This window comes from Miniopterus natalensis, chromosome X (assembly GCF_054644295.1).
Source record: "Miniopterus natalensis isolate mMinNat1 chromosome X, mMinNat1.hap1, whole genome shotgun sequence".
NCBI classification, from domain to species: Eukaryota; Metazoa; Chordata; class Mammalia; order Chiroptera; family Miniopteridae; genus Miniopterus; species Miniopterus natalensis.
In genome coordinates this window covers 32094915-32119335 of record NC_142103.1, presented here as the reverse complement: position 1 = coordinate 32119335, position 24421 = coordinate 32094915, and the positions used below count along the sequence as shown (strand labels likewise).

The 24421-nt window shown below is 36.3% G+C and overlaps 1 protein-coding gene across 1 annotated transcript in view; it reads left to right on the top strand.

Annotated features, from left to right (window-relative positions):
- The window catches only part of DIAPH2 (diaphanous related formin 2), a 709361-nt gene that overhangs the window by 163303 nt on the left and 521637 nt on the right, over nucleotides 1-24421 (top strand). The window contains exons 11-16 of the mRNA XM_087813361.1: nucleotides 3451-3561; nucleotides 8837-8955; nucleotides 10990-11106; nucleotides 13629-13747; nucleotides 17589-17653; nucleotides 20911-21015. Of these exons, the coding sequence (XP_087669487.1) occupies nucleotides 3451-3561; nucleotides 8837-8955; nucleotides 10990-11106; nucleotides 13629-13747; nucleotides 17589-17653; nucleotides 20911-21015 (636 nt within the window). The remainder of the gene's footprint in view (nucleotides 1-3450; nucleotides 3562-8836; nucleotides 8956-10989; nucleotides 11107-13628; nucleotides 13748-17588; nucleotides 17654-20910; nucleotides 21016-24421) is intronic.

Below are 24421 nucleotides of genomic sequence, written 5' to 3'. Positions count from 1 at the left end.
TTTTATTGAGTTATAATTGACATATAAGATAACCATTTTATATACTAGATAACAGCTTGTTAAAATAATTGTATGTTTTTCTAATTAACCTGTAATTCCAAAGCTAGGTATTCCCAGTGTATTAAACATGATGCACTAGTTAAATTTTATTATCTTACCTGTCCTTAAAATCTTTTGTTGAATGGATCTGTGAATGGAGTTTATGAAGCATCTGGAATGTGCTGAAAGTTATTCTATGTTTGCAGTGAAGTGATGTGGTTTAGAATCATGAGTTTCCTTCTTGCAGTATGACCTTGTGTAAGTTATTTATCAGCTTTAAACCTCAGCTTCATCATCTGTGAAACAAGCATAATAGCAACACTTATATGATTTTTATGAGGATGAAATTAGATGGTGAGTTATGTAAGGCACCTAATATTGTCTGGTAACTAATAATAATAATATTAATAATGATAATAATTTGAGATTTTGTATTTATCTATAAATTCAGAATCTACACAATGAGAATTTCATGTTTATAATTAATAATATTTTCTAATTATATTTTAAAATCTAATTCCATTTTTAAAATTTAATTTTGTAGTTATAAGTAGTGACAATTATTTTGATTTTATTCTAGTCCTGTGAAAAGGGCGGTAATTGTGTGGTACTATAAAAGGAATAGAAATAATTAAGATGACTGTTCTTCACAGTTTTACAATGTAAATATTTCTATAAAAGAGCATTATTTTAGCAAATTATGTTGTAAGGTGACATGATAGTATGACTATTAATCGTACATTATTTGTAATTAATTAGATATCTATTAGAATTTGAAAAACAACTAATAGTACATTGACAAACCATTGCCATTACCTGTTTACTGAATTCAGTATCTCCTAATTATTTTATACTATTGTCAGTGGGTGCAACTTATATTTTATTCAGTTATATATTCACACATTATATGTAAAGTATTTAATAGCATTGCAACACTTATCTTATTAAATGTAAAGTTATTTTGATGTTGATACATTCATTAATTTCATTGACTTTTACTGTGTTTATCATCTCCTGATCTAAATACTTTTATTTGTTTAAAGGTACAATTTCAAAACTCATTAACTTGTTTCTTATGGAACTGTTCCCTTTACTTGTAGGGTATTAATACAAGCCATTAAGCTAGAATTTCTTCTGGCAAAAACAATCCTAGCAGATGGCAACTCTTCTCTCTATTAATTTTGGATTGGACATGTACTTTGGCTTGTTCACTCATGTCATAGTTGTAACATAACAAGGATCATTCAAGCAAATACAATAACGATATAGCGATGGTCATGTAGAATATGCAAACTTATATTCCAGCCTATTGTAACTATGAAGACTTCACTTTTTTTTTATTGTAAATAGGAGGATTATGTAATCTATTAAGGCATAAGTGTAATAATTTGATATGTCTTTTAAAATGTTTTCAAAACAATGTATCTTTATTGATTTCAGAGAGAGGAAGGGGGAGAGAGAGAAGCATCAATGATGAGAGAGTGATTGGCTGCCTCCTGCATGCCCCCTGCTGGGGATTGAGCCTGCAACCTGGGCATGGGCCCTGACCAGGAATCGAACTGCGATTTCCTGGATCCTAGGTCGATGCTCAGCTGCTGAGCCATGCCCGGCCAGGCTGTCCAATATGTCTTTTGCAATGCCAAGTCTATGGCAAATATTTAGTCAGTTGTATAAGTGCTTTCGCTTGACATTTGACCCTTGGTACGAATTAGACTACATTGTTAATTTATCATTTAGATATCTAGTAATGTTAGAAGCAACCCCAGTCGTCCCCTTTAAAGCATGTAACTTGATTTTTGAACCTACATGTGAAGTAAATGGGCTAATCTCCCAAAGAAACATCTTAAATGCATAAGGTTTAGATATAAAAATAAAAGCAATATATCTTAACCTTTTCTCTTTACTTGAGAAAATAACTATCATAATACTAGGTCTGGACAAGTCAAAATACATTTGAAATACATTTTTTGCTAATATTTTTTTTCCGTAATACTTTTTGTGTGAGTCAATAAAACTTCATTGGTACAAGCAGGCAGCACGCCTGATTAGACCAATGGGCTGCAGTTGGCCCCTGGTCCTTAGCTTGCCAACCCCCCTGTCTCTATGCTCATTTAATCTTGGCAGCCTCAGGAGATCGGTTGTCACTTGGAGGGAAGAAAGGAGGCTTGGGGATTAGCAGGGTTACCTAGTCCGGGGGGCGGGTCTCTGTGGGACATCCAGGAGCAGGTATATCCAAGTACAGCTGGATTTGTAGGTGGGGAACCTAACAGGGGAGAAGGAGGAGGTCAGGGTCCCAGCCCAGAAGAGGCCCCAGGGTTTTGGGTACATACACAAAGCAAATAGAGTAGAACCCGCACTAACTATGGATTCACCTGTGTTCCCTTGTATGTGTACTTGACGCCTTGACTCAGTCTGGCGTTTTGTAGTTTTGCAGGAGTCCCCTTGTGCTCAGCTCCTAGAGTGCCCTACTGCTCAATCACATGCTTTCAAAATAACCAATTAAACGTGCAGCCCTTCACTTAAACCATTAGCCAGTTGCCTTCAGCTTGAGCGGTGTTTTCTAAAAATGGTCTTCACAAATAACGTATGGAACACCCGGCAATTCGCATTTTTTGATTCCCTTTAAGCTGGTAATTACCAGAAAATAATTCGCCTTTTATAGTAGAGAGCCTCGATATCAGAAGGTAAGAAAAAGTGAAACCCATTTTCCAGTGGCAAAGTAATTAACGAATTACCTTCACCTGAAAAGAAGCCCTTATATTTATTTCATGCACATTAGTATTGGTATCACAGTGCCTTCCAGTTGATCTTCATTCACTTAATTCACTTTATACATAATAAATTAATTCATCTTAATCATGTATTTTAATACTCTCAATTTTGTGCACATCCATCCCATTAGTAAGATAGAGTATAAATCGATGTATTGTTTTCTCTAAGTTATCACTGATGCCTCTTTAATATCATGGTACTTTTATAACTTTACTAGATTTATTTTAAAAAAGTGTTTATAACCATACAGAATTGAGGCTATGTCCACTCTGAGGATAGCTGGATATGCAAGATAAATTTTGTGATCTTTTTAAAGGACTCTCTATGCATACTTTTGAAACTTTGAGTTTCTCAGGAGAGAGTTTCATATTCCTTCATACTGTTTAGCAAAGGATAGAAGTACTTGACTATCCATCATATCTTCATTGGAATTATTCTGCACATAAGAAATTTTATTACTTATTTTGTTGTTTATACTTGAAAATCACCATCGTCCTTAAATTTGTATAAATATTTGTGTTTATTTTTATAGTATATGTATATATGCCTTTAGTAAATGAAAAAAGAATGGTCTGAATGCATTAATGAAATATTTAATTAAAAATTTTTAAAAAAATACGGTTTGCTTTCTATTTGTAGGTGGCCTGCATGCAGTTTATAAACGCCCTTGTCACTTTTCCTTACGAGCTTGATTTTCGAATACATTTACGGAATGAATTCCTCCGTTCAGGACTAAAGACAATGCTACCAGTAAGTTGAGTGTACACATTTATTATGCTGATGACCTTTAACATTTTTCTTTCTTTCAACAAAAGTACTTGCAACAGAGTAAATAAATGTGCCTTGTGATTTTCTTTTGTAAAGTTTGAAACACTTTGTAAGCTTTTTTTATTGCAGTAATATCAGTCTTTGTATGCAAGTGACGATTCAGAATGCAACTGATGCTGTGTCCAGATCTCCAGAAGTGCTGTTTTCCTTCCTAAAATCACAAGGGAACTTCTTTTCTTTGAATGTAAATACTGAGAACATAAAAGAAGACATTTAATTTTTTTTGGTAATTTCAATTTTCATTTAAATTTTTTGCTTTTTTCTTTGATCACTTAGATTGATTTCATTTATATTCAGCATAAATATGCATAGAATTTTGATTAGTATATTCTGGACACACTACTTAAGATTGGCATTCTTGTTATAGCACCGTGGGAATTTTTCTAAAGAAAAACAGTTTTATTTCTTGAATATGAGCATTTGCTGTAATTATGATATTGTTAAAAAACATGTTTGAAGTAACTTTATAGGCTTGATCTGAGATAAATGAGCACACATTCTTTGAGTACAGATACAACTGTGACTTTATATTTTATTTAGTCTTTCAACTGAAGAGGGATTTTGTCCCAGACCATAGCATTGTTAGAGGAGACAAGTAAAATCTCACTAGTCTTTTCATGTAAGCTACTCATGTCACACTTGAGAAACAAGAATTAAAAAGCAAGGGAGGGAAAACACAAAAACAAAACAAATGTCAATGAGCCTGCATGTAAGACTTAGGGTACTGGAAATACCCAAACCTGGGACATTCCCTGGTGAGGAACCAGCGTGTAACTTGCGTCAGCTACTTGTGGCGTGACAGTCTTAACTGGAAATAGTTGGAACACATCATCATAAAATGGACGATTGAGTCTATTGAAAGCAGTTTTCATCAGATGTATGATTGGCTCTATTTTAGAAATTTCTGTGTCAGTTCCACTTTGAATGGCTCTTTAACCCATGAATTTAAAAACCAAGGAATTGGTTGCAGTGAATCAGAGCAACATTTTAAGTGACCCGTAGAGAGGTTTCAATGTGCAGTTAACATAGGCACATTCTATAACTACTTACAGGGTGTGCAACACATTCATTCCTGCTTTGTCGCAAATCTTTCTTCATGGGAAGTCTTTGGCCTTCGGTAGCTGGAGATAATGTTATAGTCTTGATTCTAGTTTGCGTTTGAGTTGCCTCCTCATTGGTTTTCATGCTTGTCCTCCCTGGGTTAGTTGAATGGCTGGTCAAGAAAACTGTGACTCATTTTAATTTATTGCACTTCTGCACTTTTGTCTGGGTCTCTTCATTTCTGCCAGGATCGAGGGTCTCACAGTTTGTTGTTCTTTTGATGACAGGTGACAGTGAAGATTTCGCATCCGTGTTTCTAAGCTACACTTTCCCGTTGGCCTTATGGCCCTATAAAAAGCCTCTTGTGGCACCATGTACTCCTTAGTAGATGTATTCTTAAGATATTCTTCCAGTTACACTTTTGTTTAAGAACCATCTCTCTTTAATGTGGCCTGCTTCTCAGATCTTGGTGATTCTGAAGCTGGAGAAATGTGGAAAGTGTCATGTCTCTGCTCCTGAAAATTTTGGAATAGAGCCTGCAAGGATTCTCAATTTCTTTTCCTCCCTGAAAAGTGGAGTGAAATATGGCTAAATGGGGCTCTGGTTCTCAACCAAGACATTGGCCATGACCTCCTAAGAAGAGACTGTCAAGATCTTATTGAGGGTGGGGAAGAGATGTTTGGTTTGGAAAAAAAAAAATCATTCCCAGGTACCTCTGATTAGAAGATGAGAATGGCAGTTCAGCAGACCCTGAGATTAGAGCTTGATTCTTAAATAACGTAGATTTCACTGCTACTGCTGCTGCTCTGACAGTTTTATTATCAAAAATGGAGCAAGGGCCAGAATGGTCATGCTTTAATGTATACTAGATGTACCTACCATGGCAACTGTCTTATTAACTCACTATTAATTTAGTAAATATTTAAATTTAAAACCACTAGAATTTATAACATTCAACATCTTTTATGCATGCAGTGAAACTTAATATAATAATAGATGAGTCTTTAAAATCCTTGCAGTTTTATGCTCTTGTTTTATACCCTGTTCTGACAAGAGGAGCTCCCTATGTTTCTAGAACATAGCAGCCAATTAGATGTGGTTGTGGCTAATAATAGTAGTTGGTATATGGATAAAAAATTACTACCTGCGATCATTAAGTGATAGGGGAGGAGAGTTCTTAGTAGTTCCGTAACCCCAAGACAGTCATAGTATTATAGTAGAGTAAAACATTTTTTCATATAATTATCAGGCGCCTCAAGGACAATTATTTTAATTATATTCTGTAAAAATTTAATTTCAGAATTCCCCCATCTCTATGGATCAATTGCAGTATTTAAAGGGAGTTTATACCTCATTTATGTAGGAATTCACTTTTCATCAGTTCGCTTTAGTAATTTGCGATAAATGAATCGTTACATACTCTAAAGTGAATTTTCAAATAGTTAACTTACATTGACTTCTTGTGAAGTCCTCTCCTGCCTTTTATTTAGTTGAATAAAGTAGGAAAATATTAGGTAAATCAGATATGAGAAGGAGGAGCATGATAGTAAGAAGTTGTGTCCGTAGGCAGCAGGTGTTTTCTTTTTCTTTTTTTAATACGTCTTTATTGATTTCAGAGAGAGGAAGGGAGAGGGGAAGAGGAGAAACATCAGTGGTGAGAGAGAGTCATTGATCGGCTGCCTCCTGCACGCCCCCTGCTGGGGATCGGGCCCGAAACCCGGGCATGTGCCCTGACGGGGAATCGAACTGCGATCTCCTGGATCCTAGGTCGATGTTCAACCGCTGAGCCATGCCGGCCAGGCCAGGCATTCTTAATCTCTTTTAAAAGCCTGACAAACCCTTCCTTATTCGTTTGAAGACTCAAACTTGATTGCTTGACTGGTAATCAGCCATGTATTGGTAATAGACTTTGATTTCCTTAGAAGTACACTGTTTTATAGAGAATTACATGCTTCAGAGGATCTGCCTAAAATGTGCCATGTCTATATAGCAAGTCTGTTTAAAAAATATCCGAAACATGTTTACAACGTTTCACACAATTAGTTGTAGTGCAATTCAGTAATTTTAAAGTATTGTACATTTTTATTATTTTTTCTTTTTATTGAATTTATTGGGGTGACACTGGTGAACAAAACTAAACATGTTTCAGGTACATAATTCTATAACACATCATCTAATATTCTACATTTTTAAACATAAAACTTTAGTTATGCATTTTCATTTACTTTTATAGGATATCCATCACATTTGGGATATATAAAAGCATTATTAACTTATTAAATGATTATTTTATCAAGAATTTATGGATACATATTTCAAGGTTGTACAGTTGACTGAAAGGAAGTTATATATATGTATGTGTGTATGTATGTGTATGTATATGTGTATATGTATTTATTTTAATGGAACATTATTAATACACAATACTTATACTGCATTTATACATGTCCATATTTGTATATTGTGCTGTATATGTTCACACACTATATATAATATAAATCATGTGTTGTCCTAATTCAAAACCAAATTAAACAAAACCAATGTCACCAATTATTTTCACTGAAAATGTTTTTTGTCTTATTTATCTTTTATTAAATTTATTGGAGTGACATTGGTTACTTACTGAAAGCTTTTAAATCATGAATACCGATTCCATGTTTTATACATTTCTGATGCTAATTAAATGACAGTATTTAAGTTGGATTTTTCTCCGTTTCAAACATTCATTTGAATGTGTTCAAGTTTCATAGTGAACACCTGAGAAAAAGTAGAATGCAATATAAGAATAAAGAAGGGTTATATTCTGAAACTTGCTAAAGTGGTTTCTGCAGTGACCAGCCTCTTGGGTATGTCTGGGGCCTGCTGTTTCCTGAACAGAGTTCAGAGGTCACCTAAGACTATGACCCATCAATGGCAGACAGTTGTGCATTCCAATAAACACCTTCCTTCCCCTTCAAAGTGGAAAACTAGACCCAAAGCAAGTTATTACTGAAAAGGAAACTAGTATAAATACATTTATTTGTTACATCTTTATACGAGATTATATAGATATATATTAATAAGTATTTTCACATGCTATTTAGGTAAATTTTCACTTAATTATTATGTTTGAGAATATTGGGAAAAGAAACATCTAGAAATTGCATAAACTTCTGTTTGGCTTCAATCTGCACCATTACATCTCCAATGATGATTGTTCTGTTGAATAAAAATAGAAACAAGAAATGCATCCTCTTTTGTTTGACTGACCTAATTTGAAGTACACCCTACTTGCATTTCCTTTTAGAGTTCACGCTCAGCTCCGAAAATCCTAGTCCCACTTTTTGGTACCACCCTTGAGCATCCACAGTTGTGATTTTCCATTTGGGTTTTGAAAGCTGCAACTTAATGGACGCATATTAAAAGCTATCCCAGGTGATATATATTAAGCCCAACAATCTCTAGTGTGGCATGCTTCCAAAGATTTTGTTTATATTATTATTTTGAAAATTATCAGAGGTTTGTAATGCATGTGCTTATAATGTATTACAAAAACAAATCTTTGAGGCCCAAGTTGGTATTTTGTGATTAGGCTAAACGAAGATGAAAGGTGGGGGAGGAGGCTAGATACGCAGCCTGAGAAAAAGTCCTGATACCTTTTTGCTTCAAATCACAAAATATCATTTAAAATAAATTTGTCTATTCAACTTTTCCAGCCATACTTGGGACTGTTGTGCTTGAGTATATCCTTGTATTTGTTCTTTATTAATACAGTTGATCTATATTTGCATTTTTTGCCAATGGCATATGTGAATGTCCTAACTGCATGAGTTCCTTTGCGATCTTTGATGAGTGTGTTTAGTCAAAACGACATCATTTAATTTGGGTTGTTAGCAATTAGTTGTGTGTTTTTTTCCTTTGTAAAAGTGACTGTTAATTTTTTAATGTCAATAACCAAAATATGGGGCATGAAAAAAATGCACTGAATGCACCGAGGTTCTTTTATTTTAAAATAGAAACACATAGTACATTTCCTTTCAGGAAACCAAGTGCGCGCGTCGGTATTTGAATTGCTTCTGTGTATATGAATAAATAATGGTGGCTGCTGGCCTTTATTACCAGAATAGGCTGTTCCCAAACTGTTACTCATCTGTTAAATTTTATCTTTAAATATTAGGATCTAAAAGAAAAAGAGAATGATGAGCTCGATATTCAGTTGAAAGTATTCGATGAAAACAAAGAGGACGACCTAACTGAGTTATCACATCGTCTCAATGACATTCGAGCAGAAATGGAATATCCTTTTGACAAGCCAGGCACATCATTTTGTGTGTACTGTGAAAAAGGGATTCGTGGGTGATATTGCGAATCGTTATTAGAATTCTTTTCTGCAAGCCCAGTTTATATCCATTTATTTATATTAGAACCTCACTTTGATGCTGTCCTTGAGACTCATGTCGAGGAACTGTCAGACTGTCCTGATGATTTACACAGGCCCTATTGAAATCTGCACAGTGGCCGTATATTGTGCTCAATGGTCTCGAAAAGAAAGAGCCTGAGGGAACATACCTCGTGCATAAGGATTTTGGGGGAAAAGTTCACTGAGTTCATATGTGCCTATAGGTAATACACCTTTTCAATTTATTAAGTGGTACTCAGTGGTTTAGAGAGAGAATTCAGTTCAAATAAATGTCTTGTTCTCAATCCAGATATTTTGCTCCCTTAGCAAAACAAAGCACTGTTTAGATGTGGTAGTAGCTGACTGTAACAAAGCAATGCGCTAGAAGCATCCGAGTCAGATACAGCTGGCATATAATCTTCCTATGGCAATGATTTAATACAAACGGAAATGATTTTATGTCTAAGATGGTCTTTACAGCACTGGGCCATTTGTTTCACACCCATTCAGTTTCTCCCTGATGGATTCTAAGGAAATGGAGAAATGCTTCAGAACCAAAATGACCTCTGAGCTGGACTTTTCCCTGTGATGTCCTTTCCTCTTCCTCCTTCCCGCTCAAAACTGGAAGTAGTCCCTTCCTTGAAACTCCTAGAGTGGTTGGTCTGTCCTGGTCTTATGTATGTACCCTTCCGTGCCCCTGTGAGATGAGGCACGAATGTCCTATTGCATTTTTCCCCTCCAGTAGCTCCTCCCCAAGTGTCTTACACGTTGGTACTGGATGGGGAGGTGTGCATCGAATGACAGTTTCGTTACTATGAGGGATAATTGCTCATAATTTTTTATCCATCGTTAGGGACCCTAATCCACAGGGTTTCCATAATATTAAATACTTTTCATGTCAATAAATATCTTGCTTTTTGGCCTTACATAGATTTTTCTCATAATCATACTTCACAAAGCTATATTTGGAGCCATTTTGTAACCACTTAAAGGACCTTATGAGACTTGAACACAACCCTCTTACATGGGGGGCTAAGAAGTGATCTAGCATACACTTAATTCCACTTCAGAGAAAATGTTGACGTTTCCGGTTATTTTTAGGGTGTTGGGATTACATCTCCTCTCCTACGTTTCTTTGACATCAATTTTCCTGATCCATTTTTGCAATCTGTTTTCTAGTTTACTAAAAGCATTTAAACTTCTACCATTCCTCTTACATCCTAAGAAAAATGTTCCAGGTTTCATTCTTTGCTGTCCATGTTTTATTAAATAATGAAACACAAATGAATGCAAACATTAATAATTTCAGATTTTGTTACATATTTCATCCGTATAAAATAAAACCGGTTTCATGATCTTTTAATCAGTCCACAAAATGCTCATTTGCCTTTTTTCTATTTTATTTCACTGGGAATATAGAGGAGTACTGGCTTTTCTGACCAGTATAGGTCCTCCCTCTCAGAAAGATTAAGAGAAAACCATTTTCATTAATGACATTGCTGTTCCTATGTACCAGCTATAATCTGGGCTTTAAAATATTAACCGAAGAACTTACATGCATATATTGATAACCCATGTACACAGACAATAGTGCCGTGAAGGCCTGGGGAGGGGGAGGGGGTGGAGTGAAGGGGGTCAATGCGGGGGAAAAGGGGATATCTGTAATACTTTCAACAATAAAGCTAAATTAAAAAATACATAATGAGCAACAGATCACTTAAGGTTTTGATGGTCAAATGGTCTTGAAAATACTCTTTATTTCTCCTGTCAAAATATAAACATGTTTCCATAGATTATATTTCTATGTGTAAATGTTTAAATGCGGGATCACGAGTTGGAGGTTTAGAAACAGTAGTAGAGACAAGATGATCCATCAGTGAATGAAATTTTCATGAAGAATCTTTGAGTTTTTTCCTTGACTTACTTTTCACTGATATGAATGAAGTATACCATCTTCTGTATAACATGTTGAAGGACACAGCTGCTGAAAATTACTTACTATCGATTCTACAACATTTTTTGCTCATCAGAAATGACTATTATATCAGGTAAGGAGCAGTTCTCAGAGTACTACTTATATAATTTGAATTAGATATTAAAGAAAAGTTAACAATGTAGTGGGGTCCAGGCAGTGCATACATAACATGTAAGAGCTTGATGACTTATGGTAACACTTTGTAAATGACGTTAATTTATTTTAATTGAGCCAGAAGAATTTATTTGTAGAAATGGGGTACCCCAGCACCAGGATGTTTTTTTGTTTGTTTTTAAAATATATCTTTATTGATTTCAGAGAGAGGAAGGGAGAGGGAGAGAGAGAGAAACATCAATGATGAGAGAGTTTTCGATTGGCTGCCTCCTGCACGCTCCCTGCTGGGGATGGAGCTTGAAACTCGGCCATGTGCCCTGACCGGGAATTGACCGGTGATCTCCTGGATCCTAGGTTGATGCTCAACCGCTGAGCCACACCCGGCTGGGCACACCAGGGCTTTTAATAGCATTGAGCCCACAGTTTTTATTGACGCCATGAAGAATTTTTCTTGCTAGATAATGGTTGCACAGAGCCAGCACTAAAGAGTCTATGGTAGAACTTTTAAGTTCTTATTTTAATAAGTAAAGTTTTACCATTATTTGTTTTATAGTATTTATCTAGCAATAGATGTGTTCTTATCTAAGAAAATAATAATGCTAATATTTCAGCTTTACATTAAACAAAGTAGTTCTTCAAAAGAAATGATTATGAGAATAACTCATAAGGTTAGAAGTTTTAGTGTCTAGTAACTCAGAATATTATCTGAAAACCAGAAAATTAGAGAAAGGTTTCTGAGTGACTGAAATTAGCCATCAGGTGGTGACCATGTTCTGTTCAACTGTTTAAGAGACTCTTAGCTCTTCTTTAGAGTCAGTATGCGTGACATTCTGGCAGCCTAGGCTTTCTGATTTCTCAAAACTTGCTTAACGGGGAAAGGAAGTTTACCATGGGGTGAGGTACAGTTGCAACAAAAATGACAGTTCTAAAGCCATGTAGAAAACTATTATAGTTCAGACCAGTACAATATCTGATGGACATCATGATTTTACAGAGACATAGAAAAGTATTTAAAATATTAAATGTTAAGCTTTTTTTAAAGTCAGGAAGATGGCAATACACTTGAAATTATTGTTGTTTTCTAAAGGAAGTTCTAGTAATTAAACGGGTACTGTAGCCATGTGTACACAGTTACCTGGGAAAATTGTGTAAAGCCATCCATTTCTCAGGAGCTGATGAAATGAGGACTTACTCTAATATGACATCCTTTTCATCCTGAGAACATTCATGTGAGGTAGAAGTGTGACACGCACTTACATTCTACTTAGAGATAGTGAGCCTGTTCTCAGGGAGACCAGTTGTGTTTTCCTTATTAACCCAAAGACTCATTGACTAGACTGATTATGAACCCATATTATTTACCTGGGACCAGATGATGACATGAAGAGTCTCAGATTTGTAATGTACAGGGGTGGACAAAAGTAGGTTTACAGTTGTGAGTACATAAAACAGAGTTTATTCTTGTATTATTGATTAGTTATTATGTGATTTATTTGTATTAACACAATAAAACTACTTTTGCCCACCCCTGTATATTACTGTTTATTTTTATTGACACCAGCCCTGTGACAAAGGACATATAAGAGCAATTAGAATCTGTTTGGCTTCATTGGCAAACTTTTAGTAGGTTGGCTAGTTATTAGCACACGATTTTAGGGACGTTTATGTCATAATTTGTCTATAAGAGTATTTCTTTCTGATTTTTCTCTGTCGAATTTATTATCCACTGATCAGTACTCAATTTCCCCCAAATATTAATGTAAAACGTGCCTTTTAAAAAAATTTTGAAGTATGCAAGTAGTCATTTTTAAGGCCAGAATTACCTTGGTAGATTATACAATTAGGATATGTTTTAGAACTTTAGACACTTTGAACGAATTGAGGCTCTGCCCGTGCATATTAAGTGTCAGTGTGTCTATAAAATGGATCTTTTAAAATGCGTGCATAAGTAGATCTTCGGAATAGCCTGTAGTATAACTGGCTCAGTCCAGTTTTGTAAGGTGTTACAGCTAATCTCAAGTAAGTGTATTGCAGTAAATTGAAGACATTGCTTGCCACCAAATGCCAAGATACCCACCCCTTATTAAAAGTGAGAGCATGGAGAGGCCTAGAATTCTTTCTGTATCCACGGATGTAGGACTAACAGGTCATTTATTTTCATTAACTTTAGGAACAACAGCTTAAGTTTAAGTAGATAAGGTTGATAAGCAGTTTTGTACTCAAGCATGAATCCCTGCAAACTAGAGTGTTAAGTCACTAAGTGGTCACAGTTGATTACATCACAGTGGGTTTTGCACTGTAACATCCAGACCATCTTTAAACGTAGGCATATTTCTTCTACGGGAGTGTAATGTCTGGAAGGATTTTTTTAGAAAACAATGCCAGAAAAAGACAGTTCTTATATCACGCTGAATCACCTCTTATGAAAATTGATTTGTATAGGTAGAAAGGGTATTTAAGAATGCTTTCTCTCTCTTTCAGACCACAGTATTACAAAATAATTGAGGAGTGTGTTTCACAGATAGTGCTGCACTGCAGTGGTACCGACCCAGATTTCAAGTATAGACAAAGATTAGACATTGATTTAACTCATCTGATAGGTATGTAATATAATCCTCAGTGTCCATTCATTGTGTTTTACTCTCTTCTCTATGATAAGCACTTTTTAAAAGTAGCTCTCTTTACTGAACTTTCTCTATTAGTATCTGATAAATCATTGTGTTGCTGGGTACTTAATCACTATAATTGTTAATTATGATGATCATGAGAGTTCTGCCTGTGTGATTAAAACTATGAACCTATTTGATAGGTTTCAGCACTCTTGAATTCAGGTTAAAATTAATACCCCACAGAAAACCATTGTATTATTACAGACGAACGCACTGCTGTAGAAACAAGACTAAAATCCTTTGATTCAGTTTTTACTGGTACCTTAATGGCTTAATAGAAATCCCATGTACAGTAGGGTCTAGTTAGTAATATGGCTGTGTTATTCATGTTCAAATTTGAAAAAGAAATACAGGATTATTTCAGTAACTTCAGACCATTTAATTCTATCAAAGTAGAACACTTTATAGTTGATAGACTTTAAAGCTAGAAAAGAATTTGAGAAGATCATGGTCATCGACTTGTATGGCTGAGGAAATGCCCTTATATCATCCATACTGGTAATTAGCTGTACTTTCTGGAAGAGTTTCTGGATGATGTGAAGCCTCTCTTCTGAAATGTGCTCTGCTATCTGACCTTACAGTTAAACAGTTTTATTTATACCTAATGGAAATCACTATTGCTAAGATTCAAGCCTGAATTAATTTGTCTTGTCTTTAAAAGAAGAAAACAGCAGCTGTTGGATGCCAATTACATACTATCCTTTACCCCATAGCACAGGGCAGGCTCATAGTAATATTCAGAGATGAATTCCGTTTCATTATTGATCACGTATTATTATTTTTTAAAAATATGTTTTTATTGATATCGGAGAGAGGAAGGGAAAGGGAGAGAGAGAGGGAAACATCAATGATGAGAGAGTCATTGATTGCCTCCTGCACGCCCCCTGCTGGGGATCTAGCCTGCAACTCGGGCATGTGCCCTCACTGGGAATTGAACTGTGACCTCCTGATTCATAGGTTGGCGCTCAACCACTGAGCCACACTGGCGGGGCTATCATGTATTAGTTTTTAAATTTTTTGATGTAAGAGAGAGAGAGAGAGAGAGACATCCATTTGTTGTTCCACTTATGCATTCATTGGTTGCCTTTTTTTTTTTTTTAATATGTCTTTATTGATTTCAGAGAGAGGAAGGGAGAGGGTGAGAGAGAAAGATAGAAACATCAATGATGAGAGAGCCATTGATCAGCTGCCTCCTGCATGCCCCCATGGGATAGAGCCCGCAACCCGGGCATGTGCCCTGACTGGATCCTAGGTTGATGCTCAGCCGCTGAGCCACGCCCAGCTGGGCCATTGGTTGCTTCTTGTATGTGGCCTGACTGGAGATCGAACTCACAACCTTGGAGTATTGGGATGATGCTCTAACCAACTGAGCTACCCAGTCAGGGCTATTCTTTTCTGGTTTTAAATGCCTGCTCCTTTATTCTAGGCAATGTAGAGGCTGATGTGACAGTGTAAACCACCAACATTACTTTTTAGCTTAGTGCATTCTCTCTCTCTCAGGAATTTTCATGGAGCATTTGTATTACAAGAACTTCCATGTTAACCTTTAAACTGGGACTTTGATAATTTTTCCATGTTAACCTTTAAAATGTGACTTTGAATGTCTGCATAACATTCCATTTATGGAATACCATATCATCTTGACTGTTTTTTTTCTTATTGTACATCTAGATTGTTTTTGGGCTTCCACAATTAAAAATGAATCTCATGTGAACATTTTTGTATAAATGTTTAGCTTTTTCTCATTATTTCCTTAGGATTGATTTCTGTAGTGAGGGTATGACTTTTGAAGGTTAAATGCTTTTTACCTTGTGTAGCAATTAATGTGAATGCTGCTATCACTGCATATTTTTCATTGAGCTTGATAAATTCAGTAATTCATTGCACATTTTGTTGAGAGAGTTTTCAGGGACTATTTCCAAATATTTGTATTGGCTTATATTCTATTATAGACCATAGTTGGCACACATACTGTACTGTTGATTTTGGCTAGGTCGTTCAGTGTTCACAGACATTTGTTTTGTGTTCTGTGTGCCAGGTATTTATAATTGTGTACTGTTAATCAAGAGTATTGGGGTGGGGAGGGATGAAGGGATCAAGCGAGAGAGGACAGTCAGCATCATAGACCCATTATTACCTGCCCAAATCACTTTTCTAGGCTTCAGTTCTCATCCTCTAAATTCAGATAAGTCAAATATATGTGTGGTTCTTAATATTTTATGGTCAGAGGCCTTTTGCAGTAGCTGATGAATGCTGTGGAACTTGCACTAGAACATGCGCTCGCACACACACATACATTCACAAAAATTTGCAGGTTCTTCAGGAACTTCTAGAAAATTTATGGATCTCTATTTTAAGATCACCTGGACTTGAGGAGCATAGAATCTCTTTTGATTTCACAGTTTTGTAAATCTTGTATGTTTTAGAAATCAGATTCTATTCCTGCCTAATTTCTGATACCTTCCAACTGAAATTTAAATCAAGATTATTACCAACCATTGTCAGCATAGCACCGATCTGGCCCCTCTTCCATCTCATCATTTACCAGTTTCCTCCTCATTTGCCTTGCTCCAGCCAAAAAAAAAAAAAAAAGCAAGCTATATCAAGGTATACTGGACATGAGAAAACTACCCATCTTTAAAGTACACAGTTCGATAAAATCTTGATATTTATGTATACTGAACACCATCATCCCACTCAAGACAGTAAACATCTCTTCCACGCCCAGAAGATCCTAAATTCTCCTTTGTAGTCTCCCCTTCCCATGGCTCCCTGCCTCTGCCATCCTGAGACAATCACTGATCTGCTTTCTCTTAATATAGATTAGTTTCATTTTCTAAAATATTAAATAACTAGAAATGTGCATGTACTCTCTTTCTGCCTGGCTTCTTTCATTCGGCAGAATTATTTTGAGATTCATTTATGTTGTTGTATTATAGGTTTTGATAGTTCATTCCTTTATAGAACTGAGTGGTATTCCTGTATATGCATATAGTGCAATTTGTTTATACATTTACTTGTTGATAGACATTTGGGTTCTTTGTAGTTATAGGCTATTATAAATAAAGTTGCTATGACATTCATATTCAAGTAGGAGTATAGATATATGTTTTTATTTCTTGGAGATAGATACATAGGTGTTGAATGGCTAGGTACAGGAGAGGCTGTATGCATAATAATGAGAATATTGTCCAAAAGAGGCTCTTAAGGTATTTATATTTTAGAGTATTTAATTCAGGTATTTAATTAGATGCGAGTTTAATGTTTATTTCCTTATTTACATAATATATTCTGTCCCCATCAGAAGTTATTTAAGTGATGTCTTTATTTAGGAAACCTGAATTAATGAATGTTATTGTATCTCTCCCTCTCGCTGTATTTTACGGGTTAATTCAAGTCTTAATAATCTTAAGCACAGATTCTTGGAGACCTCTCCACCCATATTAACTGCAGAACAGTTTTTAAAGAATTCTATGATTGTAAAAGTTGCAAAATAATTGAATACCTTTAAAACAACGATAATTTAGTCAAATATATATTTGGATGTTTAGTTTGTACTTCAACAATACTATCAGTGAATCCAGTTGGTATGCAAAAAAAAAGAAAATTTATGTTAAATTGTTTGTTTTCTGTGTAGTCTATGTCAATTTCCCTTGAATAGCAGTTGACATACAGATGATTGTCTACATAGTAGAATTACAGGCTGGCAGCCATGTTTTACCTAGAGATCCGATGCAATAATTTCTAATAATTTTTTGGTCAATCTTAATAGATTCTTGTGTGAACAAGGCAAAAGTTGAAGAAAGTGAACAAAAAGCCACGGAATTTTCAAAGAAGGTAAGGCTTATAAAATATTAGCCATAATTGGTAAATTAATAATTTAATCACAATATGTATTCCACTTTGTTTCTTTATGTGAGGCCTTATAAATGTTGCTTCAGTTCCATAGTACTTCATGTTTCTGGATTCAGACATAACCTTTAATCCATAATGGAAGAAAAACACTCACCATATTTTAGTAAAGTGATAAATGAAGGATATAGTTAGAAGTGATCAACCAAAATATATTTCTCCATTGCCTTCCTGCAGCTCTCACAATAGGTATCTCCTTGGAGAACCCCGAGATGTTTAGCTCACCTCATCTGTTGTAAAGTCATTGCTCTTGATAGCAACAGAGTGACGCAATGTTTTCTCTGTATGTGCGTTTCTCTCTGCTTAGACTTGCCTTCTTTGAATTTTACCATCATTTTTTAAGTGATGCTGCTGCTGCTTCCTGTAGTCTTGGTGGAATCTGAGGTTCCCCTTATGCACATGCCAGCTTCATGTATCAATTTTATTTAGATCTTAGATTGTCTCGTTTCATGAAAAGCAGAGTTACCATTTTATTAGTGTCTACCAAAAGTTGCATTTGTTGTTGTTTTAGACCCCAGGAAGTGTTAGCATAGTGTTTCTCTGCTGTTGGTGGCAGGAAGAAGGATCGAGTCTAAAAGCTCTCCAGGTTTCAGCCTCTGACAGCAAGATGAAGTGCTTACATATTGCTGTCTCTTCAAAGTTATGACTTACCTTGGAGATTAGATAATCACTTTTGCTATCACTCCAGAAATTATGGAGTATTACTGAAGTTACTTCAGGGCATCTGAAGAAATGGCTTCGCTCTTTCAGTTACTAGAATAGGTTTTTAAGAGCTGGAGCATAAAATGTTTGTGTGAAGCTGTCATTTTTATTGGTGAAAGAAGATGTACGCTTTTGATTAATAGACCTTTATATTTCTAATGTTCTTGTTTTAAGGAGCACATTTAAAATTCCCTTCGATAATCTTAGAATCTCCTTAATTTTTCCCTGACACTGTGATTAGACACCGCAAGACTGGAGCAAATTATGATGATCTATCCTATGAAATTTTCTGTACGCATATGTTATGGAAAAAGGCGTCCTGAAATAAGAAAAAAAAATTTCAGTGTTCGGTGCTTTGTTATCATCATCATCAGCATTTAGAATGAAAACATGTATGGTCTCCCAGTAGTTGTCTGCATGCCTTCTCTTATTCTGGGTGATTTTAAGAGGCAATATAAAATGGTTAAAAAAAGAGAGTGAGAGAGTAAGGGGGCTAGAATGAGAAGCAGTAGTTACAAGATCTGATCTCTCAACCTTGCCACTAATTAGCTGTGACTTGAAGTAAGCCTCTTACTCTCCTTGGATCATAGTTTCTTTGTCCTTCAAAGGAGTGGATAAGTTTAGTGGATTTGTAAGGTTTTCCAGCTCAAATATCTCAGGCTTCTCGGATTCCTTCTGTGAGTTTATAGATTAAGATCATTTCAAGCAGAAACACTGTGTCCCTCTCTTCAGAAGTACTAACAAACCAACCATTTGTAGGGGAAAACTGTACAGTATGCTTGTGTAGACACTGTGCTTGAGAAGCACACAGGAGAAGCTAACTTTGGGAGGGAGGGAGGGAGTGTAGAATCAGATAAATCCTTTTTTTTAATGGAGGTAACATCGGTTAATCAAATGATATAGGTTTCATATGTGCACTTCTGTAATACGTCATCTGGATATTGCATTATGTGTTCACCAGCCAGAGCCAAGTCTCCTTCCCCCACCATTTATCCCCCCTTCATGCTCGTCCACAGGGGCAGTAGTGAAGTAGAAAAAGCTCCGTCTTCTCAGTGAGCTAGAAAACAAGGTCATTTGCTGATGAAGGATCTGGGGTGGGTATGAAATGTAAAGAGATTAGAGAGAATTTGGACCAACCTGTGTGGGACATTTTTCTAGGACTCAAGTAGAGATGAACAAATGAATTAACTAAGTAGTATTTCAGGTTTGACCCAAACACTGTGATTTCCAGTTTGCTCACTCATTCTTTCTTCAGACTCAGGGCTGAGTGGCACTTTATGGCTTCCAAAGGTCAAATCTACAGTGGGGATGAATATTTATTATAGCGAACATACTTTATTGTCTCACAATCTCTAAAGACAGTTCTATACAGTAAAAGATCACTTAAAAATAGAAATAACCTCATTGGGATAATGGATAGACCTCTAAAATGACTTGAAGTGATATTGACAATAGTGGGCAAATGTTCTTCAGCTGGACATAAGCAGTGTGCAGTTGGTGCAGGCTTGTTTGGGCTGCTTAGTGGGCTAAGAGCCGGGTAGGATGCAGTCAGTGGGTGTTCACTATTCAGATGGTCTCTGCCTTACACACTGTAGTTTAACCCCTTAATTTCCCTCTTCGAACATTTTGACAAGTGTTTTTGGTTAACTACGTGTGGGAGAATGCCTGTGCCATTGTACTGGCAGATTTCATGGAGCACTACTTTTTGGATGCTAGGCAGTGAAGATTATAATAGGAACTTTTTTTTTTTTAATATATCTTTATTGATTTTGGAGAGAGGAAAGGAGAGGAGGGAGGGAGAGAGAGAGACATCAATGATGTGAGAGTCATTGATCGGCTGCCTCCTGCAAGCCCCTGACTGGGGATTGAGCCCGCAACCCGGGCATGTGCCCTGACCTGGAATCGAACCCTGATCGCCTGGATCCTAGGTCGACGCTCAACCGCTGAGCCATGCCTGGCCGGGCAGGAACATTCTCATTTGTGTTAATGCACATCCACTTGAGTGCTCTGAAAAGTGCAGTTTCTTTTCAAGATTAAATACAGTTAAGGAGTTGAACCCCTTGATGGCTAATTTTTTGGTTGCATTTTGTAATTGAATAAATGTGGAAATATGGGATGAAACATTAAAAAACATGAATAATTCTAAAACATAACTGAAATACAGAAAAAAAAGATCCATTACTGATATGAAGAGAGACTTCTCAGTTCACCCTGTTAAACTTTGTTTTGTATTTTCTTTCAGAAGTGAAAATGGGGTTTGTTTACCTTGGGTTGGGGGCATATTTCTTCTTTTCTACCACAACAATACCCCACCCCCACAGGGTGTGGAATTGGCATGAAAATAATCGAGCTCTGATTTTTTGAGTGACTTGAGAATTCAGCGAAGCAAGAGACATTCTACTTATTTAATACCTAATGTTGTTTAAAGCTTTCTCATAACTATATTCTGAAGTGTACATTTATGGTGGTGATCATTGCAGTTTGATGAAGAATTCACAGCTCGACAGGAAGCTCAGGCTGAGCTTCAGAAAAAAGATGAGAAAATCAAAGAGCTTGAAACTGAAATCCAGCAACTTCGAACCCAGGTAATGAAACAAGATATAGACTTTGTGTCATGTCACAGCGAGTTTGATGGTGGAAAATTATCTTGTTAGATGGAAGGAAAAATATGACCAGAAGCAGACTTTTGACAGTTTCACAGTTTTGTTGAAATAACTACAGATTTGATTACCCAGGACAATAAATCATTTTAATGTTTGGATAAAAATAAGGCATTAGTCGCCTGAAATGCCCTGAATATCCGTAATTGTATATATTACACAAGCAAAACTGTTTCTGAGATGAAATTTTCATGATTTGAAAAATTAGATGCATGCTATTTCCTTTTAAAACTAACATGAAAATGCGCCTTAATTTTAATTATCTCCAAAACTTTCTGAGATCATTTTCAATCTTGACTACCATAGTTTCAAAAACTTTCCATTTACACCTACATTCTCTGTGATGAAAAGGTCCCATATACACTAAAATCTTGATCATGGTGTCTACACTTAAGAACTGAATAAGTACTCTCTCAACACATTTCTTTGCTTTAAGTGAATATTCAGAAATGTTAGATAACTTCATAACATAGTGGATGCCCAGGTGTTGGTTGATTGATTAGGTCTGTTGCCATCAGTCTACTGAAAAATGAGTTCAGAGTCACTACAGAACTCCCAAGTACCCAAGGCGATGGCCTTTTCCTACCCTTAGCCTGTTTCACTCATTTCATTTCTTTGTACCAGACTGTCTGTCTTTCTCCTTTTTGCTATCATCTGACTTCTCTTTTTCCATCTGTGAGAACTCTGTTTCTCTTGATGTTTTTGACCCCCAAATGGTGACATATCCCAATGTTCTGTCCTCTGCTCTTTTTTCTCTGTATGTCCTTATACTAATATCCCATTCAATATTATAATTCAAATACCACCTTTTAGTAGGTGTCATGCCTCCTGAGTTTTTCTTGTATTTCCAGCTCTCGATTATTTTTCCACATGGATGTTGAAATCAGATGCATTATTTGTGGTCATCTCTCTTTCCTCAAACCAGCTTGATCTCCATTCTTATTTGTTTAAATTTTACCACCAATTTTTTTAAATGGAGCTGGAAGGATATTTGCCTTTTCCCTGCCCTGCCACCTGACAGATTTAGCTGGCCACTTTTTTGTGTGTGTTTTTAAAAAAAATTTTTTTAAATGTGTTTTTATTGATTTCAGAGGGAGGAAGGGAGAGGGGGAGAAAGAAACATCAATGATGAGAGTCATTGATCGGCTGCCTCCTACATGCCCCCTGCTGGGGATCGAGCCTGCAACCCGGGCATGTGCCCTGACCAGGAATTGAACCGTGACCTGGCTCATGGGTCAACACTCAACCACTGTGCCACACCGGCGGGGCAGCTGGCCACTGTTTTACATCTGTCCTTTCTCCAACTTTTTTCCCTTGCATCAAAACCCAGAACCACTCAGGGTCACTCTCATTACATCCTGACTGGAATACTACAATTGTTTTTTAACTTTTTTCCCTGCCTTTAGTCTCTTCCTCCTCAGATTCATTTTTTTTTTTTGTCAGTGGCAAATTAATCTTCCTAAAACACTGCCCTGATTATTGTCACTCTAGGCTTTAATATGTTCAGTGGTTGCCTGTTGCATTCAGGATCAAATAAAAATCTCCTTACCAGGAATTTGAAGGCCTTCTCTCATGGGGTCCCTTATCTCCCCTTCGCAGCCGAGTCTCTGACTGCTCCCCTAACTACAGCCTCTGTCGCAGCTAAGTCACCTTGCCTCCCTTCAAATTTAGAATTTACTGTCTCCACACTTCCTTCCACCAGCATTTCCCAGACATTAGTTACAGAGATGCTAATAGGTCTTTCATGAGGAAACCATTCCATAGTCCAATAAATCTGGGACACTTAAAATCCCTTCTTGGTGAATCAGCCTGCTCATTAGCATATTAAAGGCTCTGAGGTGTTCCACACTGAAGACACCTACCTGCCCACCTCTTTCCTATGGCTTTCCCAAACTCATTCAGACACAGAACCCTTTACCTCAGACCACCTATTAACATCTCCTGGAAAATAGTGTTTTCATGGAACTGAGTTGAGAAATGCCAATTTAATGTTACTCTGTCAGAAATGCCTTCCCTTGTTCATCTGGGCCTGTGAAACATATTCTTTAAGGGTAAGCTCAGTAAAATATCCTTGGGAAAGCATCACCAAAAACTCCCTTAAGGAATTTTCTATTATAACTATATTATAATATAAATTATAATTAAATTATAGTTTCTGTGGACTCCTATATCACTTTCGCAGACCACTCATGCCATATTTGTTTTTTGTTGTTTTTTTTAAAATATATATTGACTTGAGAGAGAGGAAGGGAGAGGGAGAGAGAAACATCACTGAGAGAGTCATTGATTGGCTTCCTCCTGCACTCCCCCTGCTGGGGATCAAGCCCAGAACCCGGGTATGTGCCTTGACTGGGAATCGAACCTCGATCTCCTGGACCCCAGGTCGATGCTCACCCACTGAGCCACGCCGGCTGGGCTCATATTTGTTTGTGTGTCTGCTTTGTTTCCTCCCCTGGACCATAAACACCTTGAGGACAGTGTTTTTACTTACTATTCTTACTCAAAGCCCTACTGCACCTAGCACAGGGCTATGCCCTTTAGCAAGTAGTTGCTGATTTATTATTAAAGGCACTAATCTACACATGTGCAGACTCACGCAGTACTTTCTAGTGCACTCAGAATTGTGTCAAATATTATTCATTTGCAGTAGTCAGTTCTCAGTACTCCATCGTAGCCCAATTCAGTTGTTCCATTCCTGATGGTTCATTGGACAGAATAAAAGGGCTGATATGCTTTGATTTTGAAAGGCTGATGGCATTTAATGGAAATATTAGAGATTCTTTATTAAGTTTGTAAAATATGTATTTAACTTGAGTAAAATCCTGTTTTAAATAGTAGTAAAATTGTAGTGGTTGCACACATTTTATATTATAAATACGACCTCTAATAGAGGCAACATTTATATTTACAAACAGGTATTACTTTAATTTTGCTGTCTTGATATGAAAATGGGATACACATTTTACCTTTCAAATTACTTAACAAATAAACTTATACACAAATGTAGGGTAATTTACTAATTTCCTGAATTTTTCAGAAAAATTATTCTAATTTCCCCCACAATTTTTTTGATCTCCATCAAGATGGCAAACATCAGTCTTTTTTCTATAATTTTGCATATTTTAATCCTCTCTTTAATTCTTCCTAACCTCTGGGGAGGGTTGCATTGCTCTAGAGGACTGTCATTTGTTAGGTGTATGAGCACTTACCTCGGTTGTATATATTAGACACACATGTATAAGTTCATATATGAGAATAAATTATATGGACAGTGCACATTCGAATTGTATCTACTCATGGTTGTTAATTTTTGATAATCTTGTTAATAGAT